At 34.1% G+C, this 16,095-nt stretch overlaps 2 protein-coding genes and 1 pseudogene across 2 annotated transcripts; 2 read left to right on the top strand and 1 right to left on the bottom strand.

Annotated features, from left to right (window-relative positions):
- The first annotated feature begins 2,869 nt into the window (after window positions 1-2,869).
- On the top strand, window positions 2,870-4,272 carry LOC131606152 (probable inactive nicotinamidase At3g16190). The gene is made up of 5 exons (XM_058878430.1): window positions 2,870-3,025; window positions 3,113-3,226; window positions 3,339-3,573; window positions 3,684-3,800; window positions 3,881-4,272. Exons 1-5 carry the CDS (start codon window positions 2,900-2,902, stop codon window positions 3,952-3,954), a joined length of 666 nt encoding a protein of 221 aa, XP_058734413.1. The 5' UTR covers window positions 2,870-2,899; the 3' UTR covers window positions 3,955-4,272.
- Window positions 4,273-8,399: 4,127 nt separating this feature from the next.
- On the top strand, window positions 8,400-9,786 carry LOC131603273 (probable inactive nicotinamidase At3g16190; annotated as a pseudogene).
- A 163-nt stretch (window positions 9,787-9,949) lies between these two features.
- LOC131601181 (cytochrome c oxidase subunit 5b-1, mitochondrial-like) lies at window positions 9,950-14,624 on the bottom strand. Its single transcript, XM_058872949.1, has 6 exons — window positions 14,319-14,624; window positions 14,152-14,240; window positions 12,753-12,803; window positions 10,990-11,056; window positions 10,787-10,866; window positions 9,950-10,243 (listed from the first exon to the last, which is right to left on the bottom strand). The coding sequence occupies exons 1-6, from the start codon at window positions 14,434-14,436 to the stop codon at window positions 10,184-10,186; spliced, it is 465 nt and encodes a 154-aa protein (XP_058728932.1). The 5' UTR covers window positions 14,437-14,624; the 3' UTR covers window positions 9,950-10,183.
- Between the last annotated feature and the right edge of the window lie 1,471 nt (window positions 14,625-16,095).

Below are 16,095 nucleotides of genomic sequence, written 5' to 3'. Positions count from 1 at the left end.
TGGATATGGTAGAGGAAGATGATGATAGTACTGACGAGAGTTCATCTAAGAAGAAGAAATGAGTTTGTTTGTGAAACGCTACAACAAATAAATTAAGAGAAATATTCTAAAAATTTTCATATAAGAATTTGGTAAAGTTCACAAAATCTAACTCGCCAAAGAAATGAGAAGATAAGAAGAATGAGTAAAGGCAAGTGACCTATTATGAATATAGTGAACCCGGACTCTACAAGATTGAATGTCCAAGTTTAAATAAGCGCATGAGTAAGAAATCGTTCAATATGACGAATAGCCAAAAATCTAAAGGTCGTAGATACATTGCTTGGGAAGAAGATGAAATATAGTTCTCCTTCAGCTCAAGTTCAATTATGATAATGAAGATGAATTGCTTCATCTATGCTTAATTGCGCTTCACAAAGAAAAAGACTTAGAGGTAATTGATTCAGACTCACATTTTAAATCTTTGTCTAAAAATTTATCAAATAATTTTCAAGAAATGCATGCCGAAGCATTAAATGCATTTGAGAATCTCCCTCAAAAGATAAAAGATGATAAAACTTGAAAAAAAAATCTTAAATCTTAAAAGTTCTTTGGAGACACACATCTCTTGTAAATGACCAATTACATGTTTCTAACACTTTAAAAGAAAAGTTAGAAATAATGGAGTGTGGTAATTGTCTTAGTTTTGTCTCAGTTTAAAACTCAATTACCTCGACATGCAAACTTATCAACAATTCAAGTAGTTTGTGTCTTCCCGAGACAATTCCATCATCACGCAACATTAAATGCACTACATTAGGTTTCTGGAGATCCAAACGACATGAACTTTCAGCTTCGCTTGAAGGACTCTTCCTTCAAGTTTTTCCTTGAAGGACTCATCTTTCAAGTCTTCCCTTGAGGGACTCGTCCTTCAAGTCTTCCCTTGAGGGACTAGCCTTTCAATGACCTGCTTGAAGTATTCTCCCTTCAAGTATTCGCTTGAATGTCTCGCCCTTTAATGCTCCTCTTGAGGTATTCTCCCTTCAAGTATTCGCTTGAAAGACTCACCCCTCAAGGCCCCACTTGAGGGATTTCCCCTTAAAGTCTTCACTTGAGGGACTCGCCATTAAGGGGCTTGCTTGAGGGACTCTCTCTCAAGGCCCTGCTTGAGGAATTTTTCCTTCAAGTCTTTGCTTAAAGGTCTCGTCCTCCAGGGCCCCGCTTGAGGGATTCACCCTTCCAAGCCTCGCCAACTTGATATTTATTGTTTCCTCATCTGAAACCTTTTGCCTTACAACATAAAATTGTGAAATTGGAATGTTAAGCATGGTTTTAAATTGCGGACCGCATCACCTGATGCGGCCGCAATATTGCGGTTGCGGTAGTGTCCGCATCCGCATCAGGCTGCAATTGCAAATCACAATAAAAACCGCATCATAACACCGCAACGTCCGCATTATAACACCGCAACGGCCGCATTAAGCCGCATCAGGCCGCATCAGACTGCATCAGACTATGCAATGCTCGCAAAAATTATTTGGTCTATCTTCTTTTTTAATTATATCGAAGATTTAAGATATATTTTAAAAGGATTAGTAATATTTAAAATGATGACGAATTGTTAATGAGATATATTTGAAAATTTAGAGAAGAAATTGAAGAAATGTGAATTCAAAAATAAATAATAAAATATAATATTTTATGTTCATAAATATGAATTCACGCCGCAACGACCGCATTCTGCATCGCAACAACCGCAATAGCCGCAACTGCAGTTACCGCAACCGCATCCGCAGCCGCAACCGTAATTTAAAACCATGATGTTAAGACTTTAGTATTTCAACTCTTCAGACTCCATGCTTGAAGGACTATGAGTTGGAATTGTTGAAGTTGGTATTTGTGAGTTTGTTTGAAGTCCCACATTGCTTAGGTTCCCGGACCGTTGGGTGTATAAATATGTGAGGACAACCTCACCTCTTGAGCTAGCTTTTGGGATTGAGATCCAAGCATATTTAACATGGTATCAGAGCCGGGTTAAGGACTGCAATGTGGGCGTTTGGCCCATGCCCACGCTAGGCGTGAGGGTCGGTGTTGAAGTTGGTATTTGTGAGTTTGTTGAAGTCCCACATTGCTTAGGTTCCCGGACTGTTGGGTGTATAAATATGTGAGGACAACCTCACCTCTTGAGCTAGCTTTTGGGATTGAGATCCAAGCATATTTAACATGAATAACTTTGGTTGAAGTCCAGAAGAGGTCGACCCAAATCACACACGACCCAAAGATGCCATGAAAGGGTTCAATGGAGAGTGGCGATGGCTCCACGTGACGAACATGTGAGCTTGCTCGATCCATCCTAATACTTCTAAGGCATGGATCACCCGACCCAAATTAGTTTACTCAACTCCAAATCATCGATGACAATTGACATGTTATGTTAGGTATGAGGTGAAATAACGAATCTAATCATTGTTCCACAAAGGCAACTGCTTCCCCTAGTAAGGGGTAGTACCAGTCTCCATATTTCTCTGTTTTAGTAGAGTGGGCAAGCAGACTGGTAACTAATTTATCCATAGGATTAGAGTCTATAAATACTCTGTCCATATGGCTAAATAGGATATAATCATTTTTTACATACCTAACATACCTAAAATCATGTTGCACCTATACTGGTGAGTAGGTTCATACGTTTGAGAAGAAAGAAAAAAAAGTGTTTTTTTAATATTTTTCCTCTGAGGCATAAAATGAGCCACGTCCAAATTGCAAGAAACCATTGTTGTAAGGTACATGTACATCAATGTCACTTGACATTTTAACCACTCAACAATTAACGTTATGTGTTTGTCCCAAAAGATTCCTATTTCACGTATCCCTACTACCCCATAATGGAACCGTACGTCCCTACCTTGTCCATTTGAAGCGCATGATAAAAAGACCCAATGTGCTAAAATCATTGTCACTGCATTCAAAATCCAAGCTTAGTAAAGTTAACTCTTTAGAAATGACAGAGACTTGGAATCATGCAGCTCTAATTGTAATTGGCATGCAGGTAGTAGTTATTATGATCTGTCTCTTTCATTAGGATATTTTTTTTAGGAAAAACCAAGGACTAATCTGTATCTTTGTTTATTTGCAGAAAGATTTTATACATGAAGAGAGTCCTGTAAGAATAAAAGGAGGGAAAGATATTGTTCCAAACGTGATTAAGGCCGTGGAAATTGCTAGACAGCGTGGAATTCTCGTTGTTTGGGTAATAACTAATGGATACATTTGTGTCTGATGTCTGACATGTGTCTGTGGACTCTGGCCACGTACATTCCTTTGATTTTCTCTCTAAATTGTACTTTTTCAAATTGTTTCAGGTAGTACGGGAACACGATCCATTGGGAAGAGATGTTGAACTCTTTCGCCGAGAGCGATATACTGCAGGGAAAGTTGGTCCTTCCTGTATAGGAAGCAAAGGTGCAGAGTTAGTTGATGGACTGGTCTTTAAAGAAGGAGATTATAAACTTGTCAAGACAAGGTTTAGTGCATTCTTTTCTACACATCTTCATTCAGTCCTTCAAGGAGCAGGGATCAATACATTGGTAGTCACAGGTGAGTAAACAATACAAATTATTACAGCTTATTTCTGTAAACTTTTCAAGGTAAAGTTATAAGTGCTTAGTTAAGTTGCTTATCTAAACAATATATAACTTTATTTGTAGGTGTTCAAACTCCAAACTGTATAAGGCAAACTGTGTTTGATGCTGTAGCATTGGACTATCAACATGTGACTGTTCTTGTTGACGCTACTGCAGCAGCCACACCTGATATTCATCTTGGTATGTATTATCAATTTCTCGAAAGTCTTGCGATACTTTATTTAGGTTGTAATGATGACTGATTTTTTGGATGGTTTCAGCCAATGTGTTTGACATAAAAAATATTGGAGTTGCAACACCAACAGTACAAGAATGGAGTGGAATAAAAGCTTGATCTGTATGGACCATGCATTATGCAACTTTTAGCACCATGTGTTGTGTTGCTCATTTTCAAGGTTCAAAAGGGTTGATATCTTTTGGATAGCTATTAAACTGGAAAATGAAATAAAATTATGTATGCTACTTTAATTGGTTGCCATTGTTAGCTATGGTTTGTTTTGGGTTTACTCTTTTTAAATTAGTTTGCTATAATAATAAGACCTATTTAGATATTCTGTTTCAGCCACTATGTTGTAGGCTTAAAACGTGTAGTTTGTGTTTTTTCTTAAATTGTGTAATGCTTGTTAAATAGTTGTTGCTTTATTCAATGGTACATTTTCTTTCTCAATCAGTACTAAGTTTTATAAATTTTACTCCTACATTTGGTATCAGAACTTATTGAAAGGGACATGATTAAACTAGGACGATAAGAGTGAGTGAAGTATGACAATTTTAGATAAATTTGTCATTCCAAAATTTAATGGTTATTATGACTATTGGTCAATTTTGAGGAAATATTTTTTTGAGAAACCTAGAGATATGAAATTTGATGGAGGAAGGGATTGTGTCACCTTCAATTGGAATTTCAGTAGCAAGTGAGGCTCAAAGGAAAAGCGTTGAGAAAGGTAAGTTCAAAAATTTGAAAGTAAAGAATATTCTAATTCAAGCAATAGAAAGAAAAGTTATTGAAACTTTTCTTGACAAGAAAACATGAAAGGCAATCTAGGATTTAATGAAGCAAAAATATCAAGGTGAAAAGAGCACAACTGTAGACATTAAGGCTTTGTTTGCGAGTTTAGAAGGGAGGGGAAGACTTCCGAGAATGAAATTTTAACAAAATATTTGACATTTTTTGAAAAAATGATTTTGTTTAGAATGATAAAAGAGTTATTATCATTACTAAATTTTTAATTTTCAAAATACTATAACAATCTAAAAGATATTTGGAAAATTTTATAAGCCCTCCAAAATCCTCCTTCAATACAGTTTTTGAGTTCTCCATTTTATGGGTTTTTTGGTGTTATGAATAAACTCAAACCCTCCTATCCAAAATCTTTTTATTCTTTTCACCTAATTCTTTATATTTTTTAAAGCTCTCACTTCTCTTCCTCTCCAAATTCGCAAACAAAGCCTAAGAAAAGAGTTTGAACTCCTAAATATGAAGGAGGGAAAAAAGGTTGATAGCTTACTTGCACGAATTGTAATTGTTGTGAATAAGATAAAGTTAAATGGTGAACCTGTATAGCCAAGCACAGTGGTAAGCAGTGTACGGTTTCAAATAAATGACACCATTCATATACTTTCGGATGTATTTCATGTACCTTAATTAAAAAAAAAAAGAGAGAGCATAGGACAAATTCAAGAAAAAAGGTTAGCCATAGATTTTTGTCAACTGATACAAAGTGTACGTTCATGTTCGCTTTCTAATAAGTATAATTTGTGGCTATAAAAATAAGTGCTCTATCAAACACTCCTTATGGATCGCCATCGTTTGCCATATTCTCAAATTTGGAGTCAATTAAACATAATCAAAAGACTAGCTCTTGATGTCAATTGTTGAATGAGAATATGGAGTAGGAAAACAGCCTATAGGGGGCTGAATAAACTCTTAAAAGAAACTTCAACTAATTTTTCAGAATTAGAATATTAGAGATTTTTCAAAATTGCACACAGTAGGTTTAAAACAAAAAATATGAGAATTATATTTTTATTGGAATTTAATCACGTCGACAAATACACAATTCACAAAACTCACATATTGTTCAATAATGAATCATTGAACGATTGTATATTACACGAGATGTGTCTTATACAATATTTCAACTATGATCTAATTCTAACAGCACTAGATTCACAGAATTTAATCACCACTAAAGCTCAATTAGGTATCAATTATAACAAAACCTAACCTTATGTAATAAACTGCTACCATTTGTATAAATGATAAACTACACAAAGAAATGAAAACCTAAACATGAAATATCCCATGCAAATTAAATGTGTGTGTGTGTGTGTGTGTGTGTGTGAGAGAGAGAGAGAGAGAGAGAGAGAGAGAGAGAGAGAGAGAGAGAGAGAGAGAGAGAGAGAGAGAGAGAGAGAGAGAGAGAGAGAGAGAGAGAGAGAGAGAGAGAGAGAGAGAGAGAGAGAGAGAGAGAGAGAGAGAGAACACCGGGATATATAGTGATTCGACGTTTGTCCTCACATTGCCTACTCCACTCTTTAATGGTTTCTCATTGGAACCTTCTTTGTTCCTTTTTATTTTGACAAATATTGTAAGAGTTCATACAATCACTAATCCACAATAATGTTGAGAAAAATAAATCTCCTATCTGAATCTTGACTTGTATACAATGTAATGTCATATTCTTCTGCGTAATGTTTATTCAATTCAGCTTCTTGAATCTTCCAGCTTCACTAATCTTCTCAGAGTCTTCGTGTGTGGCCCTTACAAATCCGAACCACAGCTCCGATACCACTGTTGAAGAGTCCGGGAGAGTCGAGAGCACCAACCACTCACACTTGCACCCAACATTCTCCCTCATAAGTGTGAGTCCTTCCACATCCTATAACAAGCTCGGATCTAGCTCTTGCTCCCTTACAAATTCGAACCACTTCTCTTATACCAATGTTGAGGAGTCCGACAGAATTGAGAGCATCAATAGAACCAGTGCTCGAGGACAACAAACTATAAGGTATTAGGTAAATAAGTTATTTCTCTTATAAATCCAACATTCCACCCTTTCATAGGCAATGTGGAACTTTAACTACTCACACTTATACTCAACAAGAAGAAGCTCATTATTTTCACTAGAATTTGACAACACCAATGACAACAACCTCAATCTTGCAAGCTACCTGAAAATCTCTACCAAATCTTCAAGAACAATTAGTTGCAAGACGGCGTCTCCCTTAATCAATTATAAATCTCTCGTTGTCAAGATGTGAAATCAAACTAGAGGTTGAAGATATTTTTTTACAAGAGTTTTTAACTTCACAAGTGGAAGGGTGTTAATTTCACAAAATCACAATGCAAAATGTTGTAAAGTTGTGTAAGGTTGTATGTAAAAAATTATGACAAAAATATTTTATATGTGCTTGGGATTTAGCACAAAAATGGATGAAAAAAGTTAGTTAGATTCGAGTTAAGAACATTTCATGATTTGAGTCAAATGAGCATGTAGAGTGAAACAAGATCTCATACAGAAAAATGACGCATTTGTCAGTGATTCGAGTCAGGTTAAAAATGTGTTTCGAGTCACACAGGTTCATGATTTGAATAATGTGGTAAGCGTGATTCGAATCATGTGTTAAGTGTGATTCGAATCAGACAACTAAGTGGTTGTCAGTATGTTTGTGATTCGAGTCATGCACAAACTGTGATTCGAGTCATAGAGTTTCATGATTCGAATCAGGTATAAATTGTGATTCGAAACACAAATATCAAAATTTTCCTTTTCACAATTGTTTTGCTTGATTTGAATCATGGATTGTGAGTAATTTAAATCGTACAAAAAAAATCTCAATTTTTCAAGTTTTTCAAGATAATTTGAGATTTCATTTCCACATGACTTGAGTTAATATCACTTATGATTCTCGTTTCATTATCTCGGGCAATTGAAGTAAACCATCATGATCAAATCTCAAACATAACCATTAATTTATGCATAATTCAAAAAACGAATTGTTTTAAACTTGATTCAGAGATATGCAATCATAAAGATGACTCAATAAACGATAATAAACAAAAGTGATAAGAGAAGCAGCAAAAAAACTGTATTGTGGTTTTCCCCTCAATGTGTTAGGGACATACAACTTCAGTCTCCCCTTTTTGATGTTTGGCAAGATTTCACTTGAAATTGAGTCGACTTGAACCAAAAGCAAAAATATTTGTGCTCCCTCTGAAATATTACACGCAAACAACAAAAAATAAAACGCATAAAACAATTATAGACTTATATTGCAACTTCTCCCATTTATACAAATATTTTTGAAAATAGCATACAATAAAAATTGGAAAACAATATTTAAAATTTTAGTTATTCGACATATGAGAAGAAAAAAAAATTCTCAAAGGCTTAACATGAGCCACATATATTAACCACTAATTAAACAATCAACATTTTGTATTTGTCGCAAAAGATTTGTCCGTACTACCCCCATAGTGGAACCGTACCTTGTCTATTTGAAGCGCATGATAAAAGATGAGATAGGATCCTCTCCATTTTTTCTCTCTATTTTTCCTCTCCATTATTATAGTTTTGAAGATATATATATAGGACATAAAAAATTAATGTACACAATATACGTCACATTATTACATTAATATTTTTAAAACTTTAATAATGCACAAAATGGAGAAGGGAGGAAATGGAGAAGATCTTGTCTCATAAAAGATCCTATTGGCTAAAATATCTGTAACTTCGTTCAAAATTCAAGCTTAATAAAGTTGAGTCTTTAAGAATGACAGAGATTCGCAATCACGAAGCTCTTCTTGTAATTGACATGCAGGTAGTAATTATTAGGGAAATGCTAATCAGTGCCCTCAGGGCAATGGTTAAGACCTTATAGTAAATTTATCTCGGTAATCTGCGTATTTAATACCTTGAAAATTGAAATATTAAATTTCCTATAAAATATTTTCTTTTTTTGGAATGCTTAACCATTGCCCTTAGGGGACTGGTTAGCAAGATCCTAATTATTATGATCTGTCTCTTTCCTTAGGAATTTTTTTGGAGAAACTAAGGATTAATCTGAATATGTGTTTGTTTGCAGAAAGATTTTATAGACGATGAGAGTCCCATAAGACTAAAAGGAGGGAAAGATATTGTTTCAAATGTGATTAAGGCTGTGGAAGTTGCTAGACAACGTGGAATTCTCATTGTTTGGGTAATACCTCTTCATTTCCTCCCTTTTTCTTTCTTGAGTGGATCCTACTTCTCCAAAATGCTTAATTAAAGGCTTAAGTAGTTTTCTTGTCCCTTAAACATATAAGGACTTGGACCTATAAAATTTGGTATTTAATTAAATATATCTTCAATTGTTGAGTTGTATCTCTCTCGAGTTGTTGATAGTACGGGAACACGATCCCTTAGGAAGAGACGTTGAACTCTTTTGCCGACATCAATATAATGCAGGGAAAGTTGGTCTTTCCTCTATAGGAAGCAAAGGTGCTGAGTTAGTTGATGGACTCATCATTAGAGAAGGAGATTATAAACTTGTGAAGACAAGATTTAGTGCATTCTTTTCTACAAACCTTCACTCAGTTCTTCAAGGAGCAGGAATCAATAATCTCGTGATCACAGGTGAGAAAACACTTAAGAATACATATGTTTATGTTATAAGCACTTAAAATGTTTATCCAAACAACATATAACTTTATTTGTAGGCGTTCAAACTCCATACTGTATACGACAAACTGTTTTTGATGCTGTAGCATTGGACTATCAACATGTGACTGTTCTGGTTGACGCTACTGCAGCAGCCACGCCTGATATGCATCTTGGTATGTGTTATCAATTTCTTGAAAGTTATACAATTTGATAGAATTTTATTTAGATTGCAATGATTAGTGATTTTTTTGGATGGTTTCAGCCAATGTGTTTGACATGAAAAATATTGGAGTTGCAACACCAACATTGCAAGAATGGAGCAAATCCAAAGCTTGATCTGCATGAACCATGTATTATGCAACTTTTTGCACCATGCTGTGCTCAATTTCAAAGATTCAAAGGGTTGATATCTTTTGGATAGCTATTAAGCTGTTAAATGAAATAAAAGTATGTATGCTAATTTACTTGGTTGCCATGCTGTAAAATAATGTGTTATTTTAAAACAAGAATGACTTGAATGTGACATGACTTCTGTTTTTTTTTTTTACGGAAATCATGCCTGTTTGTAGGACATTATTGTTTCTTTCGTAAACATATGATCAATATCCTTTAGAAAAACAGCATTTCATCTGCAAAACTTTAATAGTTTAGATCAATTATTTCATGATGCACAAAACATAATTTGACAGAAGTAATGGTTCAGGAGAATGAACATCCTGTTTTAAAATAATCAAAGAAACTTATAATATCAAAAGTTGCAACACCACAACTTTTTATGTCAAAAGTTGCAACAACACAGAAAGTAAAATCGAAACCAGACATTGACCTCAGGATTTAGAAAGGCCAGAGTGTATGCTAAATTAAACAATGTCTTCATCTTTCTAGAATTTATTCCAGGATAATTGAAGGATGCAATTAGTGATGATGATCATCACCGTGTCCATAAGGCGATCCACCAGGTCCTACCACTTCGAGCTGTTTCGCAAATAGAGATTCACAGTTAGCATCATTCTGTAAATTTGATTTTCCAAAAATACTCCAAATAGTTTACCAGAATTTATTTTTTTGTTTTAACTGTCATAACTCATTCATGAAAAACTGGACACACCCGATAGTTTTAAACAAACCTATGCACTCTCACTATTTAGGACCTAATTTCCATTCTAACTAATTTCGCTTTCTTGCAAAAATAGGAATTATCCTACAGCAAACAGCTAACAATGCCAGAAACCATGCAACACCACCATATAATCATATTTAAAACTAAGGTATCAAGATTTGGAAACATTTAAAGCTAAAAGAACTAAAAACATCTTGTAAGAGCAGCCTTATTAATGCGATTAATAACAAGCAATAGTTCTCAACAATTAATGTGTGCATGTGCAAGCACAAATAGGCAATTTTAAACTATGTAGATGCATATCTTGGCACTCAACTCCACACCTATATCTAAACTAAATTTACCAGAAAATAATGTAACAAGAGTAAAAGATTTTCTAAATCCCATTATCAACTCACCACAAAATATTGTGCACACACGGGACATTCATGAGGTTTGTCTTTCTCCAGCCAAAACCAGACAACATCATGCTCATCCTCTGCAATCAAAACAGTTTGTTCACCTCCTCAAAGCTATAACCAAAATTCTAGCATTTTTCATCACCTCCAGAAGAAGTTGCATACAATAATACATTAAGAAAAACAAATACTCTGGAACTCACCGCCTTCACCACCTGGGCATCCGACTATCCTTTTATCGTAGTAAGATTTAACAACAGCAGGTGCTTCCTATGAACCAAAATAAACAACTAAATTAGATAGAAGAAACGTAATCAGAACCATTATCTTATTATGTTACGGAAATGTAAATCTGAACGAACCATTTAGGGGGAGAGAAAGAACAACAAACACTAGGACTAGCATACAAACAAGTAAAAGTGTTAGTGACTAAACAGTAAACGGTTGTTCAAAAGTAACTGGCTGAATTTAGAAAGAATCATTAGACTCAAAATGTAAATGATGAAATATATGCATCATTGCTTTCAAGCTTCCTAGCTGTTATTTAGTACACTAAAGCATATAAATTAAATAAAACTTAAATAGATATGTTGCTCTTATAAATATGTAACATTCTGAAATTCAATTAAGAGTGGATCAAAATAGAAATATATGAACATCTTGACAAACACTTAAAAACTACAGCTAATAAAATTTGATTAATTTAGGTTTTGGTTACCAAGGGACCAATATCTTAATAAGTACAGAGGGAAAGCTACAAGGGCCAATTCTTAATTGAAAATAGGGACTAATACCACAATATGTGAAAATTACAGAAACCAATTCTTATTGAAAAATAGGGACCAACAAATCAACAATATCTTGATGAAATGATTGAAAAGATTATCTAGGACCAACATCTCAATATGTATAAACAGGGACCAAATTTCAGTGGACATTTGAGACCAAACCTTAACAAATAGAGTCTATAGGAACTAAAATTCAAATAAGTGAAAAATGTAGAAGCTAATAATTTAATGGTAAGAACCAAAACCCAAATGAGTGAAAATACTGCAAGAAAATTAAAGGAGACCATGATTTAATGGTTAATATAGCCTAAAATCTTGTGAAAACTAAGGATTATCATCTAGTGAACTAAAATAATTTATATAAATAAATTTAAAGGTGGACGCCTCCATTATGTAATTTACACTTAAAGCAGCAGAACCACACTCAGCATTTAATGATCAAGACTTCCATATATCTGTTTCATACACTAAAAAGCCTGGTCATACTAACATCTAAAGATTTTCAGATAAATAACTTTAAATACCAGCAGCAGTTACAACAAGTTTGCTCTGGTAGTGCGGAGAAAGACACACATTAAGCAGAGGAATTATAACTGGAAACAACACATTACAAGTTTTCCGTATTTCAAATTCAGAAAAATAATAATAATGGCACATGGACAAAACCTGAACAAGAGATGCAATAAAAAAAGAGGAGTTCTACCAACACTCTTTACTATTGAGTATTGACTCAAATTCATTGAGGGTTCTATGAGTTTATGTGTGGTCCATATAAATTTAAACCAATAACAGAAGGGTATTGAAAAGGAACTGTCAAAGAGAATGTTGGTACTTGGTTGCACTTCTAACTGTTTCAAAAATAAAGTATGAACATCATTCATAAAACCAAAAATACATTTAAGGAGAAAAAGAGTTCTGACTCAATGTTATGTGATTCTTCAAGTTTTCCTCTCACTGAACAAAAAATTAACTGTGTAGCACCGATACTGTAGATTGAAGGCTGTGTATGGTGTGTGACATGGGTTGGTGTCTGACACTGACGCATTCGGTTTCATTCAATTATTTCCATTTTCTCAAATTATTCCTAGTGTGTAGATTCAGTGTTTTGCTTCATAGGAAATTACACATTACAATAGATACAAGCAGAAAAGATAAGCAATAACACAGTTAACACTAACCTTGGTGCCGAAAGGACCTTCGGGGTGGTCGATTTCAAGAATATTCCTACCCTAACAAAAACAAACATATATATGAAAAACAAAAGCATAATCACCCTTCAAATGCAAAAAGCACCAATTATATATTACGCTTCTGCCTATGTACAAAGAATAAAACTTCAATCAAGATTCAAGAGTTCTTGCTTCTGTATTTTGATTATAGGCTAAGAACACAGAATAAGCCAACAGCTAATAAATAACAGAGATTTCATACTTTTTGCCCTAAAAAACATTAAATACATGCTTGGATTCACTTTTGAGAGAATCAAAAGTGATTCTAAAAACTTAAAATTGATATTGTTGGTATGTTTCAAGATTCTTTATTAGAATTTATTTTTCCTCAGGAATTGATTTTAACTTGAAGCTTAGTGCATGTTTGGTGTTACGGTGGAGTTAGAGTGTGTGTGTTTGGTTATACGGTGACAAGAATTAATTTTGTAAAATTGATTATGGTTAAAAGAGTGTTGAATGCAAAATGATTTATGATTGGATACATTTATGTAAAAGTGAGTGAACAAAAAATTTCAATGGAAAAAATCACATTTTAACTCAAAAGCTACAAATTTTAGCTTCAACTAGAATCAATTTTGAAAGCAAAATCAATTCTACTTTTGAGAAAACAAACATGTCAAATTCAATTCAAAATCAGTTTTACAACTCTAAAATTGCTCCTGCCTCTTCCAAAATGGAAACCAAACATACAAAGTGGATTTGCCAGAATCGCTGCCGTGATTTTACATAAGCTTGTTGTTTCTGCAAAACCATGGTATCAAACCTGTGATTCTGACAAATCCACTTTAAGACCAAACATGCACTTATCCGGTGTTAAGAATTGCAGCTGTACACCTAACTAAACAACCTAGCTTCCTAAAATTCGAATTGAAGATACATCGAGATGCGAGAATTCAATTGCAAACGCTAAACTAAACTAGTATTAAGATTGGTCGCTTTAGCGTGAGTTTGGTTTTGCGATGAAAATAATTAATTTTGAACGAACTGGTTCTGTAAAATTGATTCAACATAAAAGTGAGTTGAAGGTAAAGTGATTTATGTTTGGATAAACTTAAGTAAAAGAGAGTTGAACATTCAATTTCAATGTAAAAATCACGTATAAACTCAAAAGCTACAAATTCTAGAGACCGAATCAATTCTGCTTTAGAAGAACCAAACACCTCAAAATCAATTCTATAGCTCTAGAATTGCTTTTATCTCTTACAAATGCCAAACCAAACATACACTTAGACAACAAACCTACAATTCAACTCACTTTTAAACATAAACTCCTTTTAACTAAAATCAATTCAATCAAAATCAATTTCTGTTACAGTAAATCCAAACACACATTAAGAGAGACGAATACCTCAATCTGAGCCTGAAGCTCCTCACGTTCATGACCAGTAGCAATCGGCACTATATCCTCAACCTTCTTTTTCCCCACAGCACTCTCATCTGCAAGAACAAAAAAATCAACAACAATCAAAACAACGAATCAGCAAACGAGAAACAAAATGCGGAGCGAGAGAGTACCGGATTGGGCGGAGAAGTGACGGGAGAGAGTCGAAACAGCGACGGCGGGAGAAGGAGATCGGAGAGAAGAAGAGGAAGTTAGGGTTTTGAGCTGTGAAGAGATGAGTCTACGTAACATGGTGATTGATGTGTTTGGTTATGATCTCAGGTCACGCCCCGGATTCGCTTTCTTTCTCGTAATTTTGATGATTTAACGGAAAATTGAATGAATGAACTCAGAGAGAGTGAAAATGGAAATGGGTCGTTTTTTTTTTTTTGGGAACAATTGGTGGTGGCGACAAGGGAATTGACTTCACACGTGACAGAGACTCCCTCGGGTCGTGCTACTCGATTCCAATTTTTTCATTCAAACAAAATAAGGAATTTTACTACCAATAAAAAATTTTAATAGTAATTTTTTTTCTTTTTTTCTATATTTAACTATTATTATAATCTATAATTATTATAGAAAAAAACATAATTTTGTAGTTTTTTTTAAATATATCCTTTTTGTTTTTACTTTAAATCTTTTAAATTCTTTTTTTAATAAGAGTTTATGTATATTTCATTTCTTTTTCTTTTTATTATTTTGAAATTTATTAATTTTAATTTTTCAATGTCAATTGATAAAGAAATGTTTGATAAAATTTATACATAAATAGAAGAGAGTAATAAGTTGTCTCGGTATTTTTTTTATGATGGTCATACCAATATTTATAAAAAAACTATATTTGTTAGTATGAGAGATACAACATTGTTATGCATAAGTCTTTAGACTTAGTAAAATATCCACTGTTTTTGCTTTTGATGCTAGAAAATAAAAAGTATCAAAGACAACTATTATAAAAGCATGTCGATTTTCGTAACATGCTTCCTTAAGTTTTACCATTTTACTAGCAACGATTTTGAGGGTTATTTGTCCCACAATAAAACCTTCAATCTTCAATCCTACCAGTGGAGAAACCTCTCTCAAGTCCACACATGTATGTTTCTCTTACCCACATATAAGTCTTAAAAAAAAAGAACATACATAAACATAAGTGATCGTCTGGATGCTAGTCAATTTTACAGTGATTGTAAATATACCCTCACCCAATTCTTTTTCCCACTTACTTTGAACAAAACATGGATACCTGAGTGAAGCCAGTCAATAATTGACGAGATGTGTGCTCTCCAAAGTAAGTGGTGCCTAGGAACTGGTTTCTCTACCCACTGGAAAGTCTTTGGTAGGTTATCGTTGACTTTATATCGTTGGTTAACCCAGATGATACAGTCGAATTTTTGGGTTAGATTATAGTGATACTTTCTTGCATGTAGCAAAGATGGCATCAGTTAGACTTGTTCTCGCAATTGCAGTCATTTGACAATGACCTCTTCATCAATTTGACATCAAAAATGCATTTTTACATGGTGATCTTGAAGAGTAAGTATATATGGAGTAACCACCTGGATTTGTTGCTCAGGGGGAGTCATCGACTATGGTTTGTCGGCTGCATAGGTTTTTTATTGGTTTTAAACAATCTCTAAGAGCTTGGTTTGACATATTCAACACCATAGTACAACAATTTGGTATGGTCCGTGGTGAAGCTGGTCTTCTTTTTTTTATCGTCACTCAGCCTAAGGATATATTTATCCTATTATGTATGTAAATGATATTGTCATAATTAGTAGTGATCAGCAGGGAATAATTCAGTTGAGACAATATTTGTTGAATAAATTTCAAACGAAAGACCTTGGTAAACTCCGCTATTTTTTGGGTATTGAGGTAACCCAGTCTAAAGACAGTCTAGTAATTTCT

The sequence above is a fragment of the Vicia villosa genome, linkage group LG5, assembly GCF_029867415.1.
Source record: "Vicia villosa cultivar HV-30 ecotype Madison, WI linkage group LG5, Vvil1.0, whole genome shotgun sequence".
NCBI classification, from domain to species: domain Eukaryota; kingdom Viridiplantae; phylum Streptophyta; class Magnoliopsida; order Fabales; family Fabaceae; genus Vicia; species Vicia villosa.
This window is presented reverse-complemented; position numbering and strand designations above follow the sequence as displayed.

Coding starts and splice junctions, on each gene's coding strand:
- LOC131606152 (XM_058878430.1), top strand. CDS start 2,900: ATGATAAAAAGACCCAATGTGCTAAAATCATTGTCACTGCATTCAAAA. Junction 3,026..3,112: donor TAATTGTAATTGGCATGCAG/GTAGTAGTTATT, acceptor GTTTATTTGCAG/AAAGATTTTATACATGAAGA. Junction 3,574..3,683: donor CAATACATTGGTAGTCACAG/GTGAGTAAACAA, acceptor CTTTATTTGTAG/GTGTTCAAACTCCAAACTGT.
- LOC131601181 (XM_058872949.1), bottom strand. CDS start 14,436: ATGTTACGTAGACTCATCTCTTCACAGCTCAAAACCCTAACTTCCTCT. Junction 12,804..14,151: donor AGCTTCAGGCTCAGATTGAG/GTATTCGTCTCT, acceptor TGTTTTTGTTAG/GGTAGGAATATTCTTGAAAT. Junction 10,867..10,989: donor ATGCCCAGGTGGTGAAGGCG/GTGAGTTCCAGA, acceptor TTTTGATTGCAG/AGGATGAGCATGATGTTGTC.